The sequence below is a fragment of the Lithobates pipiens genome, unplaced genomic scaffold (genome assembly GCF_037356315.1).
Source record: "Lithobates pipiens isolate NorthernLeopardFrog02 unplaced genomic scaffold, aLitPip1_a1.2 Scaffold_30, whole genome shotgun sequence".
Classification (NCBI taxonomy): domain Eukaryota; kingdom Metazoa; phylum Chordata; class Amphibia; order Anura; family Ranidae; genus Lithobates; species Lithobates pipiens.
Genome location: NW_027507791.1, coordinates 86,765,392 through 86,786,253, shown reverse-complemented (window position 1 = coordinate 86,786,253; position 20,862 = coordinate 86,765,392). Strand labels below are relative to the sequence as shown.

General features: G+C 43.1%; 1 protein-coding gene across 4 annotated transcripts in view; it reads right to left on the bottom strand.

Moving 5' to 3' along the window:
• UBR1 (ubiquitin protein ligase E3 component n-recognin 1) overlaps positions 1–20,862 on the bottom strand; it is a 251,758-nt gene that overhangs the window by 111,806 nt on the left and 119,090 nt on the right. For all 4 annotated transcript variants that reach the window (XM_077464559.1, XM_077464560.1, XM_077464558.1 and 1 more), the window contains exons 23-27: positions 16,297–16,399; positions 15,328–15,376; positions 15,058–15,212; positions 13,220–13,319; positions 2,656–2,765 (exon numbers count right to left, since the gene is read on the bottom strand). In XM_077464559.1, the coding sequence (XP_077320685.1) occupies positions 2,656–2,765; positions 13,220–13,319; positions 15,058–15,212; positions 15,328–15,376; positions 16,297–16,399 (517 nt within the window). The remainder of the gene's footprint in view (positions 1–2,655; positions 2,766–13,219; positions 13,320–15,057; positions 15,213–15,327; positions 15,377–16,296; positions 16,400–20,862) is intronic.

Here is a 20,862-nt window from a genome sequence, read left to right as displayed (position 1 = left end):
AGGGCTGGCGTGCGCTCGCTTTATACTTTCTAGAATGGGTCTGACATCTCCATTTGGTTTTGGTACCATAAAAAGATTTTAATAAAACCCCAAATCTTGCCCTTTTGGGGGGGTTCTGCATGATCACCCCTTGAGATATTAATCTGTCTAGTGCCTGAAACAGAGATTGTCTTTTTTCCTGGATCTTTGGGAACACTTGACCTCAAAAAACAAGAGGGTGGAAAGTCTCAAAATTCCAGCTTGTACCCCAGCGTTACCGTGAACCATCTGTCCTGAATTTCCTCTTGCCAGACTTCTGAAAACTGCAGAAGTCTTCCCCCCCACATTGATGAGGGGGTTTGTCTCTTCATGATGAGGCTTTAGGATTCTGATTTGCAAGTTTCCTTTTGAGCCTGGGTCTGACCCTGAGGTTTTCCTCTAGAGTCTGACAGCAGAAGCCGTCGCCAATGCCTAGAGGCGGAAGAGTACTTTTCCCACTTGAAATTGTTTGGATAGATTTTTCCAAATCTCCAAAAAAGCGCTCCCTATGAAAAAAAGAGAAACCCAGTTAGGTTTTTACATGGTGCTTCGGCTGACAAGTTTTTTTAACCACAGGATTCTATCCATATGAACAAGCATAAGCGTAAGGCGGGACGCCTGGTGAATAGAATCTTTAATGGCATCTATGGCAAAGCATAATGCCTTTGGTAGTTCAGCCTATTCCCGAGCTTATTGTGCAGGAACCTCTTTAAGGTTATGTCTAAATTGGTCCTTTAGGGATTGACAGACTCCTATTCCTATATTTATCTGTTGGATCCTTAAGCATTTATACATTGTCTACAGGACAAGTTAGGCTTTTATTTACACTGGAAATTGCAGCGTCTTCTGGTACTTTCCATTTTTGGGAGAATTTCTCCTCCAGGGGATAGAGAACTTAAAATCTCTTGGGATGGAGAAAATGCTTATCCGGGTGATCACATTCAGCAAAAATAAGCTGTTCTAATAATACATGGTCAGAAAACGCATGCAAAGGCTGAGAAGATTTTAAAGGAACCCAATGAAGAAATTGAGCTTTCGGGAGACTCCGTTAGGGGTATCATGATTGTGAGGCTGAAAAAGGTTAATCTACCATTGTTTCTGCCACAGAGGAATCATCGGTTTGTTTTTCCTCCTGATCACCTGAGGGCAACACCTCATCCTGTGCCCACTGTTCCCCAGGGTCACAGGGTCTGAAGTGGGGGAGGGGGGATCTAGCACGCTTCCTATCCATTTGAATGGAGGATGCGATTAAAGCCACTAATCTTTCTTCCAGACCCTGCAGGGTGGAGGAAAGGACATCTTCAGTCACATATACAGGGGCTGAGATGTGAGAAGCAGTTTCCCCATCAATTTGTTCCAATGGCTCACCCTGGCTTGCCATAATTGGGAATTCAGGCGAGGATGACAGCATGGAAATGTGACTCGAGATCCTGGCACCTGGGGGTGAAACCTTTAGTATCTTTTTGGCCTTTGTGGTGTCTTTTTTAGCAGGCATAGTCCTAAGCACAAAAACAGAGGCACTATACAATTGCACTTAATCGCTGAACATAGACATAACGACAATGAAGCCGCTATAAAGTTCAACCTAGTGCTGGGAAAAAAAAAAAAAAAGTGTTCTTCCTGTATCAGGAATGCCAGTTTGCAACCCTCATGTGCCCCACAGCTCCTGTGTCCCTGTGTGCAGACTGCTTGTTTACTCCTCTTCAGCCGAGGAGAGACTGTCCCAGCTGTGGTTTTGTCTTTACCCGCAGTGTGTCCTCGTGGATGATCGTGCCGCTGTGCTTAGGCCCCCGGCCCCCTCCGAAAAACCCACCCCTGCCTCATTTTTAAAATGTTCCCGTGCTTGTGCGCAGTTTTCGGGTCTACAGGGGGGTGGGATAGGGGAGGCAGAAGCCAACCTTCACTCATCACGGCGGGCTGCGTTTAGCAAACCTTCAAGGACTGGGTGCCTTGATATCTGGGTTTCCACTCCCTTGGACCTGTAAAAGCACCTGACCAGAAAAGCTTTAGGTAATGTAGCAAGATCTAAGCCCTGGGTCCTGGGGTCCAGCCCTACAAGGCATTACAGGCAAAACCTTGTGCTTTGGTTACGAGGCCCCAGGTACCATCCACATAAGCCTCAAGGGCACTTTGGATGTATCTGGTCTATGGAGGCTATTTAAATCCAGCATGGATCCCTCCTGGAGCTCCCCAGAGCACATCTTAACTCGTGACCAACACCTTAGACACTGGCGGAAAAACAGATGTGCTCCTGGAAGGAGGAGGGGTTATATAGGGAGTGAACTTCTTGGATTGGGTATACCAATGTCCATCACCTGAAGGTGGCCTATAACCCAAGTAATTACTTAAGGCTCTATGTCCCATGATGTATGATAAAAAAAAACAAAAAAAAACAAAAAAAAAAAACGCATTTTACGCTATTAAAAAAGTGTCACACTGCTGCACTTAGATGGCGCTGCTCTTCTCATTCACTTATAATTAAGCACCTTTTTTTTTTTAGTATGCTTCAATGGCTTCTACTTCCCTCCTGCTCAAGTTTCAGAATAAGTTTGACATATCTATTAAAACAAAGCATTTCAGACAACCAACGGTTTCCGGTAGAATTTGAGCTACAAAAAACCCAGTGGTCTATATTACCTGCAGAACCCAGCAAATCATGTCTTTCTGAGCATCCAATTGTGTTACAGTTTTCAGCTTGTCAAGCAGGGACGCAACACTTGAGGCACTTGGATCTGAACTGCCGATTCCTGCACAGATAAATTACACATTTCATAACAAGAAACAAATTTGTGTAGAGAAACCTTTTTAAAGTCAACCCACAAAAATAGAAATACGGAAGCTGCCATTTTAACATGTGCAGGCTGCAGGGCTGCCATGCAGATAGAGGCTGCACTACCTAATGGGTCAATTATTTGGACCAAGAATGCACAACGGATTTTCAGAGTGTACGGTCTTGTTTTCTTCTCTGGCCTGATGACTCAAAATGTATGAATTGAGAGGAAATTCTACAAAGCAATTGGAATTTTTCCCTTAGGCAGTTGTCACCAGTCCACAATGGAAGAGTTCCCTTCACCTATTCTTCTGGTGAAAAATATTTTAGGATTTTCCATCATTCTCATCGTTTTATAGGTCTTGTCAGAACTAAGAGAGAGAGTGAATTTCATCAGCCATGACAATAGAGAAAAAATTTAATTGAGCCAATATTGCAGCTCCTATATTTCCATAGTATAAAATAAAAAGGTTCTGGCGCTAAACCCCATCAGTGGTGTGTTAAATTGGCCCATCACCACAAACTGGTGTTATTTAAAAAGAAATGCTATTAACAATAGCGTGCAAAAATTTCCTAAAACAATTTTGTATATATCCTAAAAGTATATATGCTAAAAGTATATCCTTGAAAAAAGCCTAAAAAATATATGTGTGATCAATATTGAATCAACATGTGTGTTCCATCATAATTAAATCCAAAAAAGATATTAAATTATCTTATACGTGTCAGCATACTATGAGTGAATACCAAAAATATAATAAACATTCATTTAGATATACAAAATGGTGAAAATGTTGTTAGTATCCAACTAACACCATTTTGTATATCTAAATGAATGTTTATTATATTTTTGGTATTCACTCATAGTATGCTGACACGTATAAGATAATTTAATATCTATTTTGGATTTAATTATGATGGAACACACATGTTGATTCAATATTGATCACACATATATTTTTTAGGCTTTTTTCAAGGATATACTTTTAGCATATATACTTTTAGGATATATACAAAATTGTTTTAGGAAATTTTTGCACGCTATTGTTAATAGCATTTCTTTTTAAATAACACCAGTTTGTTGTGATAGGGTTTAGCGCCAGAACCTTTTTATTTTATACTCTTCATTGCCCTCTCCTCCCTACTAAGGAGGTGAGGGCTTCAGGCATAGGCAGCTCTAACCCAGCATATTTTCTTTTCCTCCTTCACTTCTTTTATATTTTTATCACATTGGAGATCTTGCTTTGTTTTTTGGTTTTTCCATAGCGCGACTTTACTTATTTACCTATATTTCCATCATCACATGTTCACTTTGCCCTCCAAGCCCATTTTCATAAGAATCCCCATTTCTTTGACAAGGTTACTCACAACAATGCAATCACTCTGAAAGCCACCATGGAGCCCTTCCGTTAACCAAAAAGGCATTACATGATTGTAAAATAGATAAAGGTTTTAGTTGGTTGCACAAAATTTACACTTGCGTTTTAAATTAAATATGATAAGGGCTGGGTAACTGCTATACCTTACAACACAAAAAGAGGAGTGCAGGTTACTAATAGGGTCGTCCCGATACCACTTTTTTAAGACCAAGTCCAAGTACCAATACTTTGTTTTAATGTCATGTGACAGTTTTCAAAAGCTCAATACAGACTAATGATATCTTTTTGGGGCATCGAATGGGGGGCACTGATGAGAAGGCACTAATAAGCAGCGCTGATGGGCACTAATAGGATTAGGTGGCACTGGTGAGGCGTCACTAATATGCAGCACTGAACTGATGGGTTTCAGTGTGGCACTAATATGCACTGCAGCACTGATAGATGGCACTAATATGCAGAACCGATAGGTGGCACTGACTGATGGCTGGCACTGATTAGTAATTGTTGGCCTGGCATAACACTATATGCTGCAATGCCCATCTTGGTACACCTTGCACTCAGCCGCAGTAAGCAGCAGCAGACATCTTGTTACACCCAACCCAATGTCACTGAAGACTCCCTTAAGGCTACGTTGGAGGGTTTTGAGGGGAGAATTATGAATTTTATTTCAGCTTCCCTGAAAAGGGGTAGATCCCCCTCCCTCTGCTGAGATTCCTCTTTCAGATGACACCTCTGACAATGAGGAGGGATCCCTATCATGGGATAGGGATCAAGAGCAGTCGGATGAATCAGAGGAAGAGGAGAGAGTCCCCTCCTCCCAGGCACTTAAAAAGCAGGTTCAATATTACACTGAATTGGTGCGTACCACTTTCAGAATGCCCGCTGCTGAGGCCGCTACATCCTGTTTCTTCCCTGGGAGTCAGGAAAATCCCACAGACTGCCTTTTCCTTTCCAATTCATCCCTTAATGGATAAATGGTTGTATGTGGATTGGAGACATCCCGATAAACTGGAGAAGGATTTCAAAAGCTGCGCCACAACCCGTTAGCTAACCAAACCAATATAAATTAATAACTAAATGAATAAGTGAATGCTTGATATGCACATACATAAATGAATAAATAAATGATACATAAACAGGTTAATTACATTAATCCCACATAAATTAAGCAGAAAATCATAAATCACAATTCATCAGCTTGAAGAAAACCAGAGCTTATAAAATAAAGTCCTCTATTTTTGGATTGCTAATCGTGGGAGTTATTTGTGTGATGCCGCTAAACACTGGGGATAGCTGATCCATGAGCGTCTGATGTATGGGGAAAGACACAGATGATTTACTATTAAGGCTGTATTTTGATTTCCATCTGGTAAGCGCATCCACTTCTCGTGACAGGCACTGGTTTGCCGTTTTTGTGTGGATTCACCGTGGTGTCCTTACAGGAACATATATAGGAGGACTTTATTTTATAAGCTCTGGTTTTCTTCAAGCTGATGAATTGTGATTTATGATTTTCTGCTCAATTAATGTGGGATTAATGTAATTCACCTGTTTATCATATATTTATTAATTTATTTATGTGCATATCAAGCATTCACTTAATCATTTAGTTATTAATTTATATTGGTTTGGTTAGCCAACAGGGGTTGTGGCGCAGCTTTTGAAATTCTTCTCCAGTCTATTTTAGTGTGTGTATCCCACTTAGAGCTGCGGCCTTTATTTAGGTTTATTTATTTTTATTTGTTCACACCTAAGCGCAGTTCATTTTTTATTTTCCTAACTTGTATCCCGATAAACTGTTTGCTCCTCCTAAAAGGTTTTCTATGCTTTATCCTCTGGAGGAAAGTTTCACCAAGAAGTGGGGGGGTCCCATCTGTCGATGCGGCCGTTTCTTGTGTGAATAGAAACCTGATCTGTCCTTTGGATAATGCTCAGGTATTTAAGGATCCAACTGATAAGAAGCTGGAAACGTTACTGAAAGCCTCCTTTTCCATGGCTGGTGCTGTAGTGCAAGCTACAGTCGCAACTGTGGGGTTGTGTCAGTTCCTCAAGGAACAGGTTAAGCAGATGCTTGGCCTTCTTCCCAGTGAGGAAGTGGAGAATTATGCAGAAATTCCTCAAATTCTGTGTTTTACGATTGATGTGATTTTGGATTCTGTCCAACAAGCATCTCGTTTGTCTCTCCTGTTGGTACACATGCGGAGGGCCCTATGGCTAACATATTGGGCAGCTGAGCTGTCGTGTAAAAAATATTTGGCTGGGTTCCCGTTTAAAGGGGGAACGCTTATTTGGGAAGGAATTGGAGAAATTTGTCCAAAAATTTACAGGGGGTAAATCAACTCTCCTACCAATCAAAAAGAACAAACGTCCATCAGTTAGGCATTCTCTTTCTCCCAGAGCATCAAGCTCTAAGCAGTGGCGACGGCCTTCCCCACCTCCCTCTAGAGGAAAGGCCCAAGGTCACGCCCAGTGGCAGAAAAAGACTTGGGGGCGAAAGCCTGCCAAGCAGAGCCTAAATGCTTCCTTGTGAAGGGGCGCCCCCACTCGGCCGAGTGGGGGGAAGGCTCCTGCAGTTTGCAGAAGCCTGGCGGGAAGAGATTCGGGACAAGTGGGCAACCTCCTCAATATCTCTGGGCTACAAACTAGAGTTCCAGGAGATTCCACCATCTTGCTTTTTAAGGTCAAGGATCCCCAAGGATCCAGTAAAGCAAAGACCGCTACTTCTGGCCTTAGATCACTTACTATCCCAGGGGGTGATAGTAGAAGTGGACCCAAAAGAACAGGGTTCAGGCTTTTACTCAAATCTCTTCACTGTTCCAAAGCCAAATAGAGATGTCAGACCTATCCTGGATCTAAAGGATTTGAACCAGTTTTTGCACATTCAGTCTTTCCGAATGCAGTCAATACGCTCTGTGGTCTCTTCCCTGCAAGGGGGAGAGTTTATGGCATCAATAGATATCAAGGATGCATATCTTCATGTGCCAATATTTCCCGCACTCCAAAAGTATCTAAGGTTCGCTGTAATTTTTCAATTTGTGGCCCTGCCTTTTGGTCTCGCTACAGCTCCTAGAGTCTTCACAAAGATTCTAGACCCTCTCTTGTCAAACCTAAGAGCTCACGGTATAACCGCGATAGCTTATCTAGACGATTTGCTACTCAGAGCAAACGGTAGCGCTCTTGAACCACAGTGTTATCAAAACATTATAACACCTGAGACACCTAGGTTGGATTATAAACCTAGAAAAGTCGTCCCTGCAGCCTGCTACCAGGTTGGAGTATCTGGGTATGGTCATCGACACCGCTCAGGGCAGGGTGTTTCTACCAAGGACAAAGGCCATGGCTATAGGGGCTCTGGTGCGTCTAATACGGGGCAGAAGGACTTCCCCCATTCGGCTGTGTATGAGACTGTTAGGGAAAATTGTCACCTCCTCCTTCGAGGCCGTTCCATTCGCCCAGTTTCACTCAAGGCCTTTGCAAAGATGCATCCTTGCGGCTTGGAAAAAGAAGCCCCTGGCCTTGGACCTTCCTATGTGTCTATCCCGAGGAACACGCAGGAGTCTTGTTTGGTGGTTACAGACCAAAAATCTGCTGAAAAGGCAAAACTTTTCTTCCCCTTCCATGGAAGATTGTAACAACAGATGCCATCCTGACGGGCTGGGGAGCAGTGTTGGAAGAAGTATGCACGCAGGGGAAATGGTCTGCGACCAAAAGACTACTGCCCATAAATATTCTGGAAATTCGGGCAGTTTAAATGGCCCTCATGAACTGATCCTACAGACTACAGGGACTCCCTGTTCGAATACAGTCCGACAATGCCACAGCTTTGGCTTATATCAATCACCAGGGTGGCACCAGGAGTCTGGTTGCACAAAGAGGTGAATCGCATACTTGCTTGGGCAGAGAGGCATGTTCCATGCCTTTCTGCAGTCTTAATCCCAGGAGTGGAAAATTGGCAAGTAGACTTTCTAAGCCGCCAAGCGTTATTCCCAGGAGAATGGGCTCTACACCCCGACATATTTCAGACCATATGTCACAAATGGGGCACTCCAGACGTAGATCTGTTTGCGTCCAGATTCAACAGGAAGCTGGACAAGTTTGTGTCAAGGACAAGAGATGTATTTGCTCAGGGGTCAGATGGTCTGACAATTCCCTGGGATCGGTACAATCTAATTTATGCCTTCCCACCATACCCGCTTCTGTCACGGTTCCTTAGAAGAGTCAAGAGGGAAACAAAGTCGGTTCTATTAGTAGCCCCGGCTTGGCCCAGGCAACCTTGGTATGCAGAGATCATGAAGTTGGCAGTAGGCAGGCCTTGGATCCTTCCTCTCCAGTCAGATCTGCTCTCGCAGAGTCCAATTTACCATCCTGCTTTACACAGTCTGAATTTAACATTTTGGCTGCTGAGACCCACATTCTGAGTGACCGTGGACTCTTGGAGCCAGTCCTTTCTACTCTGGTCAATGCCAGAAAGCCAGCCTCCAGGCTTATTTACTACAAAATCTGGAAGGCATACGTTTCCTGGTGTGAACCCAGGGGATGGCATCCTAGAAAGTATGTCATTAGCAGGATCTTGGCTTTCCTCCAGTCAGGCCTATAAATAAATTTGGCCGTAAGCACTATCAAGGTGCAGATTTCAGCCTTACCAGTGTTTTTCCAGAAGCCACTTACATCACATTCCCTTGTGCGGGCTTTCATTCAGGGGGCCGTGCGGTTAAGGCCGCCAGTCAAACCTCCGGTATGCCCATGGGATCTGAATTTGGTTCTCTTGGCATTGCAGGGACAACCATTTGAACCATTGCATCAGGCTTCGTTAGTTCTTTTGACTAAAAAACTAGTTTTCTTGATAGCCATATCCTCGGCTAGAAGAGTGTCAGAGCTGGCAGCTCTATCAAGCAAGGAACCTTATCTAATTATTCATAAGGACCGAGTAGTGACGCGTCCTAATAGGTCCTTTCTACCTAAGGTGGTTTCAGGATTCCATTTGAATCAAGATGTAATCCTACCATCCTTTTTTCCAGATCCACAGTCCGCAGAAGAAGAGTCTTTGCACACTCTAGATGTGGTAAGGGCAATCAGTATCTATCTCCAGGCAACTGCTCAAATAAGAAAGACTGATTGTTTATTTATTTTGCCAGAAGGCCCTAAGAAGGGCCAAGCGGCATCGAAATCCACTCTCTCAAGATGGATTAGACAAGTTATTCTTCAGGCCAATAGTGTAAAGGGGAAGAGTCCTCCTTTTCAAGTGAAAGAGCACTCAGCTAGGGCTGCAAGTGTTTCTTGGGCAGTGCATCACCAGGCCTCCCTGGCTCATATCTGTAAGGCTGCAACTTGGTCATCAGTCCATACATTTACCAGATGTTATCAGGTGGATGTCAGAGGGCAAGAGGATACCGCCTTTGGGCGCAGTGTACTGCAGGCTGCAGTTTAGATCCTCTGGTCCATGGCGGTCTAGAATTATGATCTGTGTCTCCCTTCCCTCAAACTGAGCATTGCTTTGGGACATCCCACTATGTAATGAAGCTCCTGTGTCCCGTGATGTATGATCAAGAAAATAAGATTTTTATATACAGCTTACCTGTAAAATCCTTTTCTTGAGAGTACATCACGGGACACAGGGCTCCCGCCCTTCTTGGGTTTTATGTGGTTTCTTATTGCTTTGCTACAAAACTGAGGTGCCTCCCATATGGGAGGGGTTATATAGGGGAGGAAATCTCCTTAATTGGGGTTAGCCAGTGTCCAATCACCGAAGGTACCTATATAACCCACTATGTAATGAAGCTCCTGTGTCCCATGATGTACTCTCAAGAAAAGGATTTTACAGGTAAGCTGTATATAAAAATCCTATTTTAACTATTTTAATTATGGACATTACTGACTAACAGCCCATTGTGGTCATTAATACTATTTATACTCTATGCTCATTCCCATTCAAAACTATATGAGTTTGTTTACTAGTCATATTCAGAGTGTGCCGTATTATATATATTTTTTTTGTTCATTAACTTTGATTGACAGCAGTGATAGCCAACGGCCAGAGAGGAGGGAGAGGCCCGGGCAGCTGAGTCTTTCCTGCAACATCGCTGGATAGAGATGTGCTCAGGTAAGTATTAGGGGGGTTGCTGCACACAGAAGGCTTTTTAACTTAATGCATAAAGATAAAAATTCTTCTGCCTTTACAATCACTTGAAGTGTTAAGCCAGCCATCCATAGACTGCTTGAAATTTGACCTGGTCTGGTGAGTGGATTTCATAGAGCAAGGAGATCTGTACAACATACAAAGCCATTCACAACTCTGCCCCGAGCTACATCACCAATCATGTCTCCAAATACCATCCAAACCGTCCTCTCCGTGCCTCTCAAGACGTCCTGCATTCAAGCTCCCTTGTCCCCCCCATCCCATGCTTGTCTACAGGACTTCTCCAGACCCTTCCCCATTCTCTTGGGCTCTCTACAGCAGGAGGGGTAGGCAACCTGGGGCCCTCCAGCTGCTGTGGAACTACATTTCCCATGAGGAATTGCAAGGCTGGCAGTTACAATTACTCCCAGAGGCATGATGGGACTTGCCTATCTCTGCTCTACAGGAATCTGTCCAGCCATCTCCTACACTGGCTGCCTTTAGGGAATCCCTGAATACTCATCTCTTCAGGGAAGCCCATCATGCCTTCAACTAATCCGATTGCTTATGCTGCTAGAACAATTCCATAAACGCATTATAATATTGTAACCAAAAGTAAGTGCAAAATTAATAAACCTGAAGATCAGCTCAAAATGAAAAAAACTTTAAAAAAAATGTGCAATCCCAAGTGATTCAGTGCAATGTGCTTGACTACAGTAACATTGCAAAATAAATTCAGCAATAGATAGTTCCCAAAAGCAAGTCCAAAACTCAGAAAATAATGTGCAGGTGTTGAAGGTTCTTGACCCTCAAAGTGCTGCACTGTCAAACAAGTGATCCTCCACCGGCTAAATTGCTTGCTCACCTTGTGAGTAGGCCCATAAACAAGTACAGGTCAATCAAGCATATCAGGACCACATCAATGGTGCAATAATTCTCCAGCTTAACGTCATCAGCTTGGATCCTTTTTAGATGTAAACAGCAAACTTGACTGACCCCATCTTCAAAAAGTACCCCATATATAGGGAAAGACAACAGTCAAATATAGTGTAGTATGCTCCTATATTGTAAAAAAAAAAAAAAAACGTGTCAATCACTTTTACAACTACTCTCATTTCATAAGATGAAAAATAGCACAAACTGCAGCCTGTATAGGCTTTCACATAATTTCCGAGAACACACGATCCAGTCCGACAGTGACCTGGCACCGCCTCCACAAGCTACACCACTACTCATGTGGCTTCGTCAGGATATGCTTGATTGACCTGTACATGTTTATGGGTCCACTCACAAGGCCAGCAAGCAATTTAGCCGGTGGAGGATCACTTTTTAGATTGTGGAGCACTTAATTTATGAGGGTGAAGGACCTTCAACACATGCACATTTTTTAATGAGTTTTTGTCTTGCATTTGGGAACTACTTTATCTATTGCTGGACTTATTTTTCAATATTGCTGTAGTCAAGCACATTGCACCGATTCACTTGTGATTGCACATTTATTTCATGTTTTTCATTTTGCACTTTTGGTTACAATATTATAAGGAGGTGTTTATGGAATTTTTATAGCAGGGCAAGCAAACAATATTTTTACTTTAGTACTTACCATTGTAGGAACACAATCTGTGTTTGCAGCAGCTTTTTTTTAGGGTTTTGATACACTAAGATTATTTTATTTTGGCAATGCGCACCATCACTCGGTGGGTGGAATGTAATGGGAAGGGGTTAAAGGATTTTTACTAGTGGGAAAGGAAATATCTGTACTGGCTGACCACACCCCTGACCTCTGTGTGCTACAAACCTTATTAGGCTCTTCCTTGGGGCACAGTAGTTAAAACAATATTTTCTGGGTACAAGGACCATTCTATAGGTTACTGTGTACACAGTGAGAAGGCTCAGATTGTAAGCCACTGTTTTGCTGTGGCATGTCGTGACCTAAGGCTTCATGCACACGAGACGCCAGTGGAAACTCTGCTGCACACGTTTTTAAAAGCTGAAACCCCGTTGAAAACGCCCGGTTTGCTGCGATTTACCACGTTTGCGTCTAGAAACATTTAGTTACGCTAACATAGACCCTCCCCAAGCTAAAAAAAAAAAAAAAAAAACAGTATTAACTATTTCAGCCATTTTGTAAGACCAGAGTGAGTAGCAGCAGCTGTGAGAGCAGCAGTGTACTTGTATTTAGCGTGTCACCTGCCACAAGTTGTGCATTGTCCACTTGCCACGTCACCTGCCACAAGTTGTGGATTGTCCACTTGCCACAAGTTGTGGATTGATCACTTGCCACATCTGCCAGGTTACTTGCCACAAGTTGTGGATTGCCCACTTGCCACAAGTTGTGGATTGCCCACTTGCAATTGCAATTGTTTTAAATATTTTTTTAATGGTTATTCATCATCTGCCATTATTTTTGAGATTTTTCATGTCAAAAAAATAGGTCACCTTTAAAAACGCTTATAAACGAAAACGCGGTACCGGCGTTTTGTGTCTGAAACGTGGAAAACTTTTGGGTCTGAACCCATTTTTTTGCTTCTGAAAAAACAATGTTAAACCCAACTGCATAAAAACGGCAGAAAACCAGACTGTGTGCACATGGACACATAGGATAACATTGAAGGAGTTCAGGGGCAGTTGAAAAAAAGTGTCCAACTGCCTCTGAACACGCGTTTAACAGCGTCTCGTGTGCATGAGGCCCAAGGCTGAATCCCCCTTTTCCTCTCAGCCCTAGCGAGTAAAGATAAATAAGGGGGCAGATAAAGTTAATATGCGTAAACTTGTATTATGACATTACATATCTGAATATTTAAATTCCTGCATAAATCCAGGGGGTTTAAATATACAGAAGTAAGAAATATTATAGAATATATGGCAATAGAGAAAAGACTCAGCTGTTCTAGTAGGAAAGGGAACCAAGTTAAAATGCAGACAAGAACCTCTTACTTGTTGCCTTGTAATAGAAATCAAATGTTACTTCTTCCTCTGCAGCCTTCTGAAGATGCCTTTTCTCTTCAATCAGTCCAAGAGCTATAATATGCAAAACCTGTATAGACACAGTAAGGCATCAAAAAAATTGGTATATAAACAGCGCTTGCAAAATCATCCACACATTCGTTTTTTTTAATGTCCAAGTGTATATGTGTACACATAGAAGTGTGTAGGAGCTGTCTCAAAAGGTAATAGAGCTACTGATATGGATGATAATAGACAGCGCTACTAGGATAACTAAAAGTGAAAAATAAAAATCAATACATGAATGGTGATATTAACGCACCAATATATATTACTCAATCAAAAATCAATAAGTGGTCCAGGGAGATAACTGGTGCAGTGTGCCACGCTCCTCTTGTGAACCCCTTGCTAAGGCAGTGCTGTTGGACACACACTGGGACTCTAGCTGATGCCTTACTCACTCTATGAGAATCAAATGCTCCTGAAGAATCGTTTCTAGACACGCAACATGTCGAGCTAACGATTGAATTATTTATGCCCAGACTTACATCTCTGACCCAATATCTCCACCATACTGATATACTCATTTGGAGATTGTACAGCAAAGTCTATTGTCCGCAGATTTGACCTTGTATTGTGCTACTGTGATTTGATGGTGTCAGACCTGTTTTGTAAAGGTGTATCAATACTATTTTATATTGATTTTTTATCTGCAATTGTTTTTGTACACTTTTGTTCAACATTAATTGAATCATTTTTAGACCATTTTTCGTTTATCTATCCATGTGCCTTTAAAAGTCCAAATAAATGGGAAAAAAATAAATCATCTCCTTCGTGTTTAGTTTGTCCAACTTCTGATCTCAGGAATGTTGGAAAAATATATTTTATTTTATCTATAGATTATTTTTATATCATATATAGTTTTCATTGTGCTGATACTATTGGAGTTCTCAGGGTGATAAGGCAGGTCATAGATACATCTGTTTTTTTCGTTCAGCCTATGGTTTCGTCCACCTCGAATATCCCACCCCGCTGAGTCATTGTACTTTGACTGTGGGGAGACTTCCCAGCCATCAAAACACACTGACCTTCTTTGCCAGCTATAGCCTTCAGCACTGATTGGAGCGGGAAAAATTAGACAGACCAGATGTACAGAAGTCCAACTGGCTGAATTTCGATACATGTATGGCCACCATAAGAAAGAGCGGTCTCTGAAAAGACTGCCCTTGGAATGTTCAATCAGATAAGATCACCTTCACTGTGCCGATACCAATGGCATTTTAGTGGCTAAGCAGCCCAGACTTTCTCTAGAATGGCAAGAATTTCCTGAGGCATTTCAAGCTATTCCTGCAATACAGGAAATACACCCTATGCAGTAGTTATTAGGTCTCCTCCCAGCTGTAGGTGCCTTATATTGCTCCAATGGGAGCTTCCAAGGTAGCATAACTAGATCATTTTAGAATCATTTCAGCTGGCCGCTCTCCGCTTCAAAGAATCGTATATAGAAATAGGTCTATACAGTATCTATAATGTTCCACTATAAATACAAGTCTACGGATGCTGTGAAATATACTTGTATTTGTACTTTTGGTCTTTATCCACAGCTCACTACCCAGAGGCCAAACGCACTGTGTAAAACTAAATCTGAAACCACTATACAGTACTTTCTAAAAAGGGATACATTTTTCATACTAAATATAATGGATGCATGCATTAATGGACCAATTACTTATTGCCTCAAGACCAGTTATGTTAATATTTAATCCACATTTAGCAGTTAAAAATCAGCGTTTACAAGGAGGAGATTTATGTACAATAAAACACTATACCAGCTGTATCATGCCTTCAGTCCACATTGTTGGATCTTCCTCTGCTGCCCTCTGCAGGATGGTCCGAAGAATGTGCATCATAACATCACAGCACAGGAGCCTGCTAACGTTGTGGAAAGCTGTACTGAAGACTGGAGGAGGGGGTGGTGGTAATGCTGTACAGAGTATGAACAAAATAGCTTAGTGACTCCACTGTATAACAGATTATTATACTATATTGCTCTATTTTTGTGCAGTTGCCTATGTGGATTTCTTGTAACTATACTCTACCTTCAGAGCTATTTTCCTGTTTCCGTCTTTTCTTCTGTGCGTGCTCAGCCTGTATAACAAAAAGTTGAACCCCTTTACTGCTAAAGCCAATGTAAATCAAGGTAACAATACAGCATTTTATTGACCAATCAATCAATGATGCTACATGAGTATAAGGAGACATTTCAGCACAGACCTTAAAGCGGTTCGCCACCCAAAAGGGGAAGTTCCGCTAATCTGATCCCTCCCCGCCTCCGGTGCCACAATCGGCACCTTTCAGGGGGGAGGGGGGTGCAGTTACCTGGATAATCCAGGAAACTGCACCCACTTCCGGGAAGGACCGCCGCAGATGCCCTGCCCCCCCCCCCCCCCCTGTTGTGTTCTGGGAAACACACAGTTCCCAGGACACAGCGGGGACCAGAAGAGACGCGCAGCGCAACTCGCTCATGCGCAGTAGGGAACCGGGCAGTGAAGCCGCAACGCTTCACTTCCCGATTCCCTGACAGAGGATGGCAGCGGGGGCAGCAGAGAGATGAGCGATCGCTCGTCATCTGCCGCCGACATCGCTGGACCCTGGGACAGGTAAGTGTCCATTTATTAAAAGTCAGCAGCTGCAATATTACTAGCTGCTGGCTTTTAATTTTTTTTTTTTTGGTGCAGAACCGCTTTAAGGGGTTGTTTTTTTTGTCTTTTTTTTTTTTCTGTATCAGGCTGCAATAAGCAGCTTTCTTCAATGAGTAAGGAACATAGACCCACAAGTCATTTTTTTGTAAATACAAAAACAGTCATTTAATATGTAATACGGGTGTCCCTAGCGCAGTTTGCAGCCCTAAGAAATACATTTGTTACAGTCAGTACTGCTCTGTATACTAGTGCTGTGGACTCTGGGTTGTTTAACCTAGTATTGTCCTTGAAATACAGTTTCTGGCATGTCAACCAAAAAACAAACAACTTAATAGGAGTAAAGGAATAAATAGTTTGCTTGCTTACCTTACTGCGCTGGGTCTTTGTATAATGATAGAAGAAAACGTTGAACTGATCAAGGTATTCTTCCTTTAGCTCATAAACTCCATGACCCGATAACCCTGGCTTTCTGAATGTAAATGGTAAGGAAGGCTCCATGAATATACAAACATTTTTTCAAACAAAAGCCACAGAAAAATCTCAGATACTGCTTTTTTGGTCAATGCAGCTTGGTATTTTCACACATGTACCTATGGATGCTCTTCCTGCATCTTAACCAATAAAGGGGCCTTTTTCTTTTATATTTACAAAGCGCTGCTGTGTGCTTTATAAATGTGTTTAAGAATTCTATCATCTAGGGACGGAGTACAAAATTTTTTTTTTTAAGTTTTGGGTAGACTAAAGCCAGCCATAGATGGATCGGATTAATCTATGGGCAGGTTAGTTGTACATGTATATCCATCGATCGACTTGGGTACAACCAGCCAATAGAATTTTTTTTTTTTTTTTTTACATGCGATTACTGCCATCCACCATTGCCACTAGCAGGAATCATGTTCTGCAGGTAAGGAAGGCTACATACTGTCAGAAAACAATAGCGCTACGGGAGCGATTTTCTCATCAACACGCAGCAGTGTGAATTGGGCCTAATGCATAGAATACATTCGGGTAAAAAACCATGAGACTTTACAACCTCTTTAATCTTGGCCTAGTCTTTAGTTACTTGTTTTGGTAAAGAGTAAATGCAAATACATATTTTTAGTCATCAAAACTCCTGGATGGAAGTGGGGCCCTGAAGTTTTATCTTGCAAAACCATGCATCTGCATTGGCAGAGTTTATGATTTGATGGCATGCTATATATTTTATGACTTTTTTTTACCTTAGGTCACAGCCAGGAGCTTTTAGCTATTTAGCATTTCAAGGAGAACTTTTTGCTCTAGAATTGTTCACATTCATATCAACCTAAACTGTGTTTGATTACCAAGCACAAAACATTAAGAGTTATTGTACACACAATCTGAAAATTGTACGAAAAATACAGCTTTCGAAGCGATCATACGATAATTGGATCGTTGGATATTATCCGAACAGGAAAACTCTCGTACATCACCAGATTGTATGATTTTCGTTTAAGCAGTACAGTGGTCATCCGAAAATACAACAAAAATAAATACACTACAACACATGACATCACTTCCGATTTTTTATTCTGTCGTGCCAGAATTTTTCACTTAAGTAACCTCTCCATTTTTGATATGCAACTAGCATGTAAACATTTTTAAAAAACAATGGAAGAACTGTCGTCAAAATTTTCAGATTTCGTGTATGGGCCAATAAAGTAACTGCAAAAGAAAACTTATTTTTTACAGAAAAATAACAGTTTTAACATGTACCTGCTCTGTGGAGTGGGTTTGCACAAAGCAGCCCTTATCCTCTTTTCAAGCCCTTTCGCTGGTGCTCTGGGCCCCTCCCCCTTGCCAAATGCCCCCATAGCAAGCCGCTTGCTGTGGGGGCACTCAAACATGTTCACTCCTGAGCCACCTCTGTGTCCATAAGACACAGAGCACGGCTTGGCCCTGCCAACTGGCTGTGATCGCCAGCTGCGGGATCCAATTGGGAGGGAGAGACCAGGAAGAGCCTCAGGTCTCATGCACATTGCTGGATCGGGATCAGGCTTAGGCAAGTATTAAGGGGGCTGGGGGGGGGGTAAAAAACCTTCAGGCTTCACAACCACTTTAGATATCAATAATAAAATATAAACACATTTATACAATAAATATTTTACATATAAACAAAATAAATATTTATACTCACCGTAAAATCCATTTCTCTGAGTTCTTCGACGGACACGGCACCGCCTTAACATTGACCATTGGGTTATATTGCCTCCGCAGGAGAAGGACTAGGCAGAACAAAAAATCGCTTGGCTATGCCCATGGGCCTTAAGCAGTATATAACCCCCTCCTTGCTCTAGGTATTCAGCTTAGTAGCAAGCACTAAATAGAAGCATCAAACACTCTAGACCGGTCGTTGCTTTGTCCACATACAATGGTATATCTTACTAGAAGTCTGAAGATGAAGATGAAGATGAAGATGAAGATGAAGATGAAATACCATCACTTAAAAAATTAAGTGGCAATGATTAATTCCCCTTCTTATGTCGCTCCTCCACCTACAGGAGGCTACTGCCGTAACCCAAAAACAACATATAATATAAAGTTACCTTTCAAATAGGATCAAGAATTAACCACACCAAAAGTGTCACTATCTGATGCCCAGCAGGGTCGGATGTAATTTAGCCATAGGGTTATGTGATTTTTTTTTTATTATTGTGGCTTTTTTTGATAATAAAAGTTTGAATTAATGGATATCCTCTTATATTTGTCCGCTACAACCATAGTAGCTGTCTTTACTTTTGGTGGGGTTAATTCTTGAACCTATTTGAAAGGTAACTTTCTATTGTAAGTCTACTTCCTTGCCTTCACCAAAGTAAGGATCACTGATTCCCGCAGACCTCTATCTCTCAGTACCTGGCTTTCAATGGCTAAGCCGTTAAAACCAAGCTCAGCCCTCGGCACAACTGGTCCTCCTTGAGATGTAGCTTCCAAGGGATGTTTACGGCCACCAGAAGACTTTCGCCCTCAGTTCTTCACAGGCACTGCAGAAGAGGAAGGTGGTTGCCCTGCAGTGGCACTAGGATCTGGGTCTACCAGAGGAACTTGCAAGATTGCCACGAGCCTCAGTTACTTCCCGTTGAACTGAACCTGCTGAAGGGGCCAACATTTGAAAAGAAAAACAACTAACCTGTTTAGCATTCACTCCAGTCAGACCCAGGTAGCCCAATTTCCTGAACAGGGCTAGAGGGGACCTTGGGTAGTTCGGACATCACCCAAACCTTTACAAGAAATTATACACACGCAAGGAGACACACAGCCTAGTCTGCCGGCCAATTCTTAAGCCACAGCACACCTCTAAATCACCACCGCTGAAACAGAAAGCTTGAACAGCACAGTAGCTGCATGCAAGGCTGCATTAAAAATATACTTCAGCCCATGGACCAACTGCGACACAAGGGCCGAGGCCAAGACTGGACATAATGCCGACCCAGCCATAGTAAACATGCTGCGTGCCACAGCCTCCGCTTTCCTGTCAGCCGGGTCCTCAAAGGATGGAGATTGCTCTACTGGGATCATGGTTGCTTTATTCAACATGGAAACAGGAGGGTCCACCACTGGTGGGGTAAGTCCACTTTTTAAAAAGTGATTCTTCAAAGGGGTAGCATACCGAGAAACATTTGGGGACCACAATGGGCGACTTTGGTTACTCCCATTCCTTATATGTAAACCTATCAAAATAAGGCAGATAAGGAAACACCATTGGTGTGCGAGGTGACTTATGCATACCAAAGGACACAGCCACATCCGTGACTGCATCCTCCATCTTTAGAGTCTCCCACACCGCAGTAAAAAGTGCATCCACCAGCACTTTTTCACTTGCTGCTTAGACTGCAGAGGACTCATCCTCACTATCAGGACGGGTCAGGAGGCGAGATATTAAAGCCCCCCTGGATGGGCCATGTCACCGGCGACATCAAGCTTAAAATCAGATGAGACACTGAGCAGGGGAAGACATGGGAATTGTCATACCAATGACTCAAGGACCGCCTTCAGCGCAACCATGGGAAGCTGGGGTTCTGAGGGGCCTGCCACCTCCATGAGGGGATCAGTGGGAGAGATGTGTCCCTGAGGCTCCATAGGGAAGAAGACCCTGTAGTACAAAGGAACTTTGGCACCACTAAGGGACATCCCAGCAGAGAGGGAGCTACACAACGACCCCCATAGACTAGCCCTACTAAACTGAGGATCACCCGCAATTCGGACCCAGCAACACCAAAGTCTGCATCCATTTCATATATCCCGGGACAGGAAGAGCAGCTAAGGGGAGTAAGAGGAGAAGCTCTGGCATCTCTATCGGCTACGCAAACATGATCACCGGCCAGAGACCAGCCAGACCAAGGGAAAATGGCTGCCGTGATGTCATCAGACCTTCCAAACATGGCCACCGGCTGTTAGAGGATTCTGGCAGCATGCTTCAGCATGTCACTGTGCCTTCAACATCACTGCACCCTCTGCAAAAGGGACCCACCCTCCAAAAAAGTACTGTACTCCACCAGGCCATGTGAATATTTAAAAGGGGACATCACAGTGTACTCTGAGCACTGGGGACCCCCAAACTGCACACTACACATACAGGAGAGCATGCACCTAGGGGTCTCTGCTGCAGTGGAACACCCCCCCCCCCCCCCCAACATAACGCCAGGGCAGGACACACACCACCGAGAAAGGGAATGGCAGGGGAGACCCCCAGGGGTTCCTGCTGCTTGCCCTGGGACTCCCACCAATCTGTGGGGGAGAGGGAAACCCACCTTAACCAAGGGACTTTAGGATAGGGAGAGGGATCCTGCAGGTCTGACCATCCCTGGAGGGTACCCATGTCCCCCCAAACCACCCCAAGAAGGAGAGGGGGGGACTATACTTACCGGTCCATGGTGCGGGTGACTCTCCGGACAGAACTACTAGCCACCGAAGTGG